This window comes from Oncorhynchus gorbuscha, linkage group LG03, assembly GCF_021184085.1.
Source record: "Oncorhynchus gorbuscha isolate QuinsamMale2020 ecotype Even-year linkage group LG03, OgorEven_v1.0, whole genome shotgun sequence".
NCBI lineage: Eukaryota > Metazoa > Chordata > Actinopteri > Salmoniformes > Salmonidae > Oncorhynchus > Oncorhynchus gorbuscha.
The window spans coordinates 36,636,898-36,646,656 of record NC_060175.1 but is presented as its reverse complement, the minus strand read 5'-3'; the positions used below and the strand labels follow the sequence as shown (position 1 = coordinate 36,646,656).

Here is a 9,759-nt window from a genome sequence, read left to right as displayed (position 1 = left end):
TAGCACTGCTGCTTGATTTGACATGAATTATTGATGGAGGTTGCCTGTCTGTGTGAGTGGGGCGTTATGCATCTGTGTGAAGAGTGCCACGGTCTAATGAAAGAGAAAAAACATGTCTAACATCCAGCTAAAGATGTCACTAGTACCTCTCTTTCTCTGACATGAAGAAGGGACAGAATGCCTGTCTGTCAGAATACACAGACTGCAGGTCAGATGCACATACATGTGAACACACACACCTCTGAGTGCTATCTGACTGACACTCATCACAAGAACTAGTGAATAGTTGTAGGAGGCATGTTGTGGTATTTTGTTCCTGTTACCAGCTGTGTTTGTACAGTATTGGTTTGTTGAGTGATTATTGAGTTTCAAATGGCCACAGATACTGTTATACCCATATAGCAACTCCCAAGGTAATTCCTTTCTTTTTAATGAGATGTTTAGATGTTTTTTGTATTCTTCATAGACTTGCTCCTTTGCACCCCATTATTTTTATTTCTACTTTTCACATTCTTCCATTGCAAAACTACCATTCCAGTGTTTTACTTGCTATATTGTATTTACTTTGCCACCATGGCCTTTTTTGCCTTTACCTCCCTTCTCACCTCATTTGCTCACATTGTATATAGACTTGTTTATACTGTATTGTTGACTGTATGTTTGTTTTACTCCATGTGTAACTCTGTGTCGTTGTATCTGTCGAACTGCTTTGCTTTATCTTGGCCAGGTCGCAATTGTAAATGAGAACTTGTTCTCAACTTGCCTACCTGGTTAAATAAAGGTGAAATAAATTTAAAAAAAATTAAAGTGTAGTAATTTCCCCACCAGTAATTGGAGCTGGGTTGTTTTTGATTTGATCACAGAACATATTACTGTGAGAATGGTACTGACTCACTGTCACCAACTGTTTGTTAGAAAGCAACCATTTCCTCATTCTCTCGCACTCTACCCATCTGTCTCTCTCCTGCTTCTCGCTCACTCTCTTTCCCCCCTCCTTCTCTTCATCCCTCATCACCCTCCCTCTGGTTGTGTGTTGCAGTGATGGCCAACCCTCAGCGTTTCCTGGGTAACAGTCTGTTGCAGTGGACTAACCTGGCGGCGGTGGTGACTGTTCCCTGGCATGTGGAGCTCATGTTCCGCACGCGTCAGCCTAGTGCCACCCTGCTGCACGTCACCGCCGGACAGCACCACAACCTCACCCTACAGGTACAGAGAACACAATTAACTCACTGCACATTGTCTTGGCCCTCACAACCTCACCCTACAGGTACAGAGAACACAATTAACTCAATGCACATTGTCTTGGCCCTCACAACCTCACCCTACAGGTACAGAGAACACAATTAACTCACTGCACATTGTCTTGGCCCTCACAACCTCACCCTACAGGTACAGAGAACACAATTAACTCACTGCACATTGTCTTGGCCCTCACAACCTCACCCTACAGGTACAGAGAACACAATTAACTCACTGCACATTGTCCCGGCGCTCACAACCTCACCCTAAAGGATCTCACCCACACACCCTCCTCCCAACCACCCACACACCCTCCTCCCAACCACCCACACACCCTCCTCCCAACCACCCACACGCCCTCCTCCCAACCACCCACACGCCCTCCTCCCAACCACCCACACACCCTCTTCCCAACCACCCACACGCCCTCCTCCCAACCACCCTCACGCCCTCCTCCCAACCACCCACACACCCTCCTCCCAACCACCCACACACCCTCCTCCCAACCACCCACACGCCCTCCTCCCAACCACCCACACGCCCTCCTCCCAACCACCCACACGCCCTCCTCCCAACCACCCACACGCCCTCCTCCCAACCACCCACACGCCCTCCTCCCAACCACCCACACACCCTCCTCCCAACCACCCACACACCCTCCTCCCAACCACCCACACACCCTCCTCCCAACCACCCACACGCCCTCCTCCCAACCACCCACACGCCCTCCTCCCAACCACCCACACATATGGTTGGTCTTTCTGGCCTCAATAAAAAAACATAAATGCCATAGTAGTGATAAAATGAGCTGCACAAGGTGTCATAAGTGAACTTGAATACAAAACCAAATTAGATGTGTGTGTATGTATGTATGTATATATATATGTATATATATATATTATGGCCACAGAACCGGCCTTGATCGAGAACCTCTATATCAGGCAGTGTGAATGGAAGGCCCGGGGAAATCGTTAAAGACCCCAGCCACACAAGCCATAGACTATTCTCTCTGCTTCCGCACGGCAAGCGGTACCGGTGCATCAAGTCTGGCACCAAAAGGCTCCTACAGCTTCTATCCCCAAGCCATAAGACTGCTAAATAGTTAACAAAATGGCTACACGGACTACCTGAGTTGACCCTTGTATATATATATGTTTTGCTGCACACTCACAGAACTCCACACAATCACGCACACTGACACTCCAACACACACACACATTTCTAGTGACTCTTCTCACACGCACACACACACACACTCCCTCACATACAATCTTAATTTACGCTGCTGCTACTCTGTTTATCCTGATGCCTAGTCACTTTACCCCTGTACATATCTACCTCTATCACTTTAGGATCCCTGTACATTGTAAATATGGTATTTGAACTGCCCCTGTAAGCTTCTTACTTTCCTTGTGTTCTTGTTTCTTATTTCTTGTGTTTTTGTTCTACCGTGTCTTATTTTTAGTGCTTGATTGATTACTGTGTTGTTGGTTTAGAGTTTGCAAGAAAGGCATTTCACTGTACTTGTGCATGTGACATTACAACTTAACTTGAGTGACTGTAGGTTAGTTGGTGTAAAGCTCCACCTGTTGGCTGTCCGGGCAGCAGCATGACTAAATATTTGATGGTGTTGAGACAGCCTGCCAACTAACAAACACTTTATCTTGAGATCTGAGAGCTGCCATTTCAGGCCTTTCAGTTGGCAGCTGTTGTGTTTGTCTAGTCAGGTACCTCTTTTGAAAAATAACCGTCCAGCAGCTATTTTAAAGTTGTTGCATTTTAAAACGGGGCATATATTTTACTACAGTATTACCATAGATTGTCTGATGAGGAGGAGAAGAAAACCTTACTGACTGAGCATGTGATTTATGTATACTAAAGAAGTTCTCTCTCTCCTGCATTCCCTCACCTCTCTCTTCCCATCCCCTCCTCCCTCCCATCCTTTCCCTCACCTCTCTCTTCCCATCCCCTCCTCCCTCCCATCCTTTCCCTCACCTCTCTCTTCCCATCCCCTCCTCCCTCCCATCCTTTCCCTCACCTCTCTCTTCCCATCCCCTCCTCCCTCCCATCCTTTCCCTCACCTCTCTCTTCCCATCCCCTCCTCCCTCCCATCCTTTCCCTCACCTCTCTCTCCCATCCCCTTTCCCTCCCATCCTTTCCCTCACCTCTCTCCCCATCCCCTTCTCCCTCCCATCCTTTCCCTCACCTCTCTCTTCCCATCCCCTTCTCCCTCCCATCCTTTCCCTCACCTCTCTCTTCCCATCCCCTTCTCCCTCCCATCCTTTCCCTCACCTCTCTCTTCCCATCCCCTCCCTCCCATCCTTTCCCTCACCTCTCTTTCCCATCCCCTCCTCCCTCCCATCCTTTCCCTCACCTCTCTCTTCCCATCCCCTTCTCCCTCCCATCCTTTCCCTCACCTCTCTCTTCCCATCCCCTTCTCCCTCCCATCCTTTCCCTCACTTCTCTCTTCCCATCCCCTCCTCCCTCCCATCCTTTCCCTCACCTCTCTCTTCCCATCCCCTTCTCCCTCCCATCCTTTCCCTCACTTCTCTCTTCCCATCCCCTCCTCCCTCCCATCCTTTCCCTCACCTCTCTCTTCCCATCCCCTTCTCCCTCCCATCCTTTCCCTCACCTCTCTCTTCCCATCCCCTCCTCCCTCCCATCCTTTCCCTCACCTCTCTCTTCCCATCCCCTTCTCCCTCCCATCCTTTCCCTCACCTCTCTCTTCCCATCCCCTTCTCCCTCCCATCCTTTCCCTCACCTCTCTCTTCCCATCCCCTTCTCCCTCCCATCCTTTCCCTCACCTCTCTCTTCCCATCCCCTCCTCCCTCCCATCCTTTCCCTCACCTCTCTTCCCATCCCCTTCCACCTCTCTCTCTCTCTATCTATCTATAGCTGCGGGAGGGCAGTGTGGTGATGGGCCTGCAGAGAGGGGAGGACTCCACCCTGTCCCGGGTAGAGGAGGTGACAGTGAATGACGGAGACTGGCACCATCTACAGCTGGAGCTGAAGGGCGTCCCGGGAGGCGCGCCCAGACACAATGCTGTGCTCTCCTTCGACCATGGACTCTACACGGTGAGACACTGTTAGAAGACAAACTGTCGCTTCTGTATTTTAATTACATTTAATTGAAATGCTGTATGTATGTATTCAGGGCAGTTACCATGTGTTATGTACTTAGGCCAGTATGTAGACCGCCAGTCAGCTGAGTGTATATGAATGTATCTAATGTGTGTGATCTGATCTACATATCCAGGCCAGTATGGAAGTGGATAATAAGCTGAAGGGGGCGAAGGTCAAGACTCTGAGTGTCGGGGGCATCACTGGGGCTGATGGGAAAATACATCACGGCTTCCGTGGTTGTGTCCAGGTCAGTTCTCTTTTCATCACTCATTCTCTCTCTCTTACACACACACACACACACACACACACACACACACACACACACACACACACACACACACACACACACACACACACACACACACACACACACACACACACACACACACACACACACACACACAGAGTATTTATTGTCTGAGTGTGTTCTGCCTGCTGTGTGTGTGTTCCTCAGGGTCTGCTTGTGGGGGAGACCTCCTCCAGCTCCGTGCCTCTCAGCATGTCTCAGGCCAGGAGGGTGAACATGGAGCAGGGCTGCAGCGTACCAGACCCCTGTGTCTCTAACACCTGCCCCTCCAACAGCTACTGCAGTGATGACTGGGACAGCCACTCCTGTACCTGCCTCACCGGTCAGTCTGCCAACCATCATCATCCTCTTCCTCGTCATCATTGTCTTTATCCTCATAATTCAATTTTACAACCATATAATACAACCATATTGCCTTATGTTGATCCCTCCCAAGCATAACTTATGAATGTATATTGTGTTGTTTACCTGTCAGGTTACTATGGCGATAACTGCATAGACATATGTGCACTAAACCCCTGTGAGCACCAATCAGCTTGCACCAGGAAGGCTAGCTCCTCCCGTGGCTACACTTGTGACTGTCCCAGCAACCACTTTGGGCAGTACTGCGAGAGAAAGTGAGTAGGATCCTTTTGGTCCATATGACTATAAAGAAAACTATCAGAGTGTATTTGTGGTCCGTGTTTCTGACTGTATGTGTCCCTCCTTAGGACTGACCTGCCGTGTCCCAGGGGTTGGTGGGGACATAAGACCTGTGGTCCCTGTGACTGTCAGACAGACAGGGGCTTCGATGCCGACTGCAACAAGACCAGCGGGGAGTGCCGCTGCAAGGTCAGCTAACTACTGAGTCTCAATGTCAGGATGTTGGACAGGGGCGATGGGTGAAACTGCACTGTGGGCTACTTTCATCCCTACCTCCCTCCCTCCCTTTTCTGTTCCCTCCCCGTCCATCTCTCTCTCTATCCCACTCCCTCTTCTCAGGATAACCACTACCGTCCAGAGGCCAGCGAGGCATGTCTGCTGTGTGAGTGTTACCCAGTGGGCTCCGTCTCGCGAGCGTGTGAGAGAGAGAGTGGCCAGTGCCAGTGTAAACCAGGGGTCATTGGGCGCCAGTGTGACCGCTGTGACAACCCATTTGCTGAGGTGTCGCCCAATGGCTGTGAAGGTCAGCATTACCATACGTCACATGCTTCAGAAAACTGCATCATGGTTGAAATGTATCTGTAGCCCAGAATGATTCATTTAGTTCACTAATTTAGTAAATTAATGGTTATAGAAGGCCTTTTTAAAAAAATGTTGTGCCAAGTGAACATTAAAGGTGCAATGTGCATAAATCGCTCAGCCATTTCCTGGTTGCTGAAATTCTAATAGTTTGCCTAATTTCAGTTATGTGACAAAACAAGTATGGAAAATCATTGTACCGTCTAAACTGCTGTGAAATATCTTTTCAATAACCAAAAATATATTATTTTCAGCTGTTTTAATATGGTGTACAAAACTGAAAGTAAAAGACACGAAAACTAAACTTCAGAACGGGAAGCATAGAAATAGTGCACAAACAAACTTGCTTTCAATGAGAATGACAGATCTATAACTCACATTTCTATGTGAATTTGGTCGGGTAGCCTAAAAGTGACATATTGCAGCTTTAATAATTATCTGCCATGCATACAGTTACGCCTGGACAATTAATTGAATCAGCTTTCCTTCTCTCCCTCTTTCTCTCCCTCTCTCTTTCTACCTCCCTCTCTCTTTCTATCTCAGTGATCTATGACAGTTGTCCCCAGGCGATAGAGGCTGGGATCTGGTGGCCTAGGACAAAGTTTGGTCTCCCTACAGCTGTCTCCTGTCCCAAGGGATCTATTGGTATGATGACTCTGTGGCTTAGCTAATACAGTATACTACATAGCATATATAATAATTACCATTTCTATAATGGAATGGTTGAAACTCTCTTTAGGTCTGCCTCATGCACATTCCCTCCTTCTCTCTTACTCTCTCAGGTACAGCTGTCCGCCACTGTGATGAACACAAGGGATGGCTGCCCCCCAACCTCTTCAACTGTACCTCTGTCACCTTCACCAAACTCAAAGCCCTGGTGTGTACAGCTCCTCTACAGCTCGCTCACATTTATATGGATCAATTCACTTCAGTGACAAATGCTATTAAGTTGAGTGATGAACTGATTTTAGCAGAGTTGGTGCCTTTTTATTTAACTTTTATTTTAATTTAACAGGGATTCACCATTGAGACCACGGTCTCGTGTGTGTGTGTGTGTGTGTGTGTGTGTGTGTGTGTGTGTGTGTGTGTGTGTGTGTGTGTGTGTGTGTGTGTGTGTGTGTGTGTGTGTGTGTGTGTGTGTGTGTGTGTGTGTGTGTGTGTGTGTGTGTGTGTGTGTGTGTGTTATTTTAATGGACGAAAAATGTGCTTTTCTTTAAAAAACAAGGACATTTCTAAGTGACCCCAAACTTTTGAACGGTAGTGTACATCATACCGTAGCAGTCCAACGTTTGGACACACCTACTCATTCAAGGGGTTTTCTTTATTTTTACTATTTTCTACATTGTAGAATAATATTGAAGACATCAAAACTATGAAATAACACATATAATCATGTAGTAACCAAAAAAGTGTTAAACAAATTAAATATATATTTTATATTTGAAATTCTTCGAAGTAGCCACCCTCTGCCTTGATGACAGCGATGCACGCTCTTGGCATTCTCTCAACCAGAATTGTAAATAAATCACAGACAGTGTCACCAGTAAAACTCCACCACACCACCTCCTCCATGCTTCATGATGGGAACCACACATGCGGAGATCATCTGTTTACCTACTCTGTGTCTCACAAAGACACTGCAGTTGGAACCAAAAATCACACATTTTTTGGACTCATTGGCGCCAAGAAAGTCTCCTCTTCTTATTGGTGTACTTTAGTAGTGGTTTCTTTGCAGCAATTCAACCATGAAGACCTGATTCACACAGTCTCCTCTGAACAGTTGATATTGAGATGTGTCTGTTACTTGAACTCTGTGAAGCATTTATTTGGACTGCAACTTCTGAGGCTGGTAACTCTAATGAACTTATCCTCTGCAGCAGAGGTAACTTTGGGTCTTCCTTTCCTGTGGCGGTCCTCATGAGCGCCAGTTTCATCATAGAGCTTGATGGTTGTTGCGACTGCACTTGAAGAAACTTTCAAAGTTCTTGAAATTTTCGGGAGTTGACTGACCTTCATGTCTTAAAGTAATGATGGACTATTGTTTCCTTTTGCTTATTTGAGCTGTTCCTGCCATAATTTGGACTTGGTCTTTTACCAAATAGGGATCTTCTGCACACCACCTCTACCTTGTCACAACACAACTGATTGGCTCAAACGCTTAATGTAATGGCATATTTCTATCTATTCCATCCAATAAATATGGGACTATTTCGGACAAACACTCACAGCAGGTTTTAATGCACATCTGTAGAGATGATGGCAGTGTGGCGGATTGCAAGTTCACAAACAAAGGGATGCTTCTTCGTTCAAGCATATCAATGTAGACTTTCTAATATAAAAGATAGGAAAACTTAAATGTTCCTTATAATTCCTCTAATTCTAATAACTTATAAGAGCAATAAATTAAGTCTATTGTGCGCAGTAAATTCAAGATATCATGCGAGCAAGTGCGGTCAAATAACTACACCGCTCCCCCGTCGAACCAAGACTCCTCCTCGTAGGCCCGACTTCCTCCCTCAAATAACCTTTCCTCCTCCCGTAGCCACTGCACTGGCCGCAAGGGGGGTATTCATCTCCAATAATGGCTTCACACTAATACTTTGACTAATAATGCTCTGGTTATTGTATACAAATACAAATGGGCTATTTGGCTTTAACATTTCGGCCCCTAATTGTACAATGCACAAAATGCATAATCAATTACCTAAAATATTTCAAGTGGAGGCCATAATAAAAACAAATATACTGCATCAGAGCGTAATCGTAATTCATAATTGTCTAAGGTCCTGTATAGACATAGATGTATGGTTGTATGTGGGCGCGTGTCGGTGAAGAATCCATAGTTCATGAGCTCGACATCTTGGGTTGCATGTCACCTAAAGATGGTTGCCTAAATGAGTCTGCCTCAATGACAGAGCTTGGTGATGGGCCTGACTAAAATGCTAGTCTTTGTCTTAACTAACATGCTCCGGACTAGGCCTTTAGTCCCTGGCAGGGCCTTCACCACGCGTCCCATTAACCTTGAATTTCTTGGAGCTGTCTCATCCATGATGACGACCAGGTCTCCAGGAGGGAATTTTCTCCTAGGATTATTCCACTTGCTCCTTTCCTGCATCAATGGGAGATATTCCCTAACCCACCTCTTCCAGAAGAGATCAGCAATGTACTGCACTTGCCTCTCCACCTTCTCCTGGAGTACAGGTCTCCTCTCTGGAATAGCCTGGGGGGCATGATGGGTTTTGCCCTCAGTAGAAGCAGGTGGTTAGGAGTGAGAGGCTATAGGTCGTTGGGGTCGTTGGTCATCGTTGTTAATGGCCTGTCATTTATGATTGCCTCGACCTCGCACAGAGCTGTTTGCAAAGCCTCGTCTTCCGGTGCTTGTTCTTAGAGGCTTGATGCTAGAATCTTCTTCACTGGCCAAATCAGCCTTTCCCATACTCCTACATGGTGGGCTCCTGAGGGAGGGTTGATGCTAGAATCTTCTTCACTGGCCAAATCAGCCTTTCCCATACTCCTCCATGGTGGGCTCCTGAGGGAGGGTTGATGCTAGAATCTTCTTCACTGGCCAAATCAGCCTTTCCCATACTCCTCCATGGTGGGCTCCTGAGGGAGGGTTGATGCTAGAATCTTCTTCACTGGCCAAATCAGCCTTTCCCATACTCCTCCATGGTGGGCTCCTGAGGGAGGAATGATGCTAGAATCTTCTTCACTGGCCAAATCAGCCTTTCCCATACTCCTCCATGGTGGGCTCCTGAGGGAGGGTTGATGCTAGAATCTTCTTCACTGGCCAAATCAGCCTTTCCCATACTCCTACATGGTGGGCTCCTGAGGGAGGGTTGATGCTAGAATCTTCTTCACTGGCCAAATCA

General features: G+C 47.0%; 1 protein-coding gene across 3 annotated transcripts in view; it reads left to right on the top strand.

Annotated features, from left to right (window-relative positions):
• Positions 1-9,759, top strand: part of LOC124031323 (cadherin EGF LAG seven-pass G-type receptor 2-like) — a 108,748-nt gene that overhangs the window by 82,848 nt on the left and 16,141 nt on the right. For all 3 annotated transcript variants that reach the window (XM_046342416.1, XM_046342415.1, XM_046342414.1), the window contains exons 9-17: positions 1,040-1,206; positions 4,135-4,314; positions 4,496-4,609; positions 4,817-4,991; positions 5,145-5,286; positions 5,380-5,500; positions 5,651-5,834; positions 6,434-6,535; positions 6,673-6,767. In XM_046342416.1, the coding sequence (XP_046198372.1) occupies positions 1,040-1,206; positions 4,135-4,314; positions 4,496-4,609; positions 4,817-4,991; positions 5,145-5,286; positions 5,380-5,500; positions 5,651-5,834; positions 6,434-6,535; positions 6,673-6,767 (1,280 nt within the window). The remainder of the gene's footprint in view (positions 1-1,039; positions 1,207-4,134; positions 4,315-4,495; positions 4,610-4,816; positions 4,992-5,144; positions 5,287-5,379; positions 5,501-5,650; positions 5,835-6,433; positions 6,536-6,672; positions 6,768-9,759) is intronic.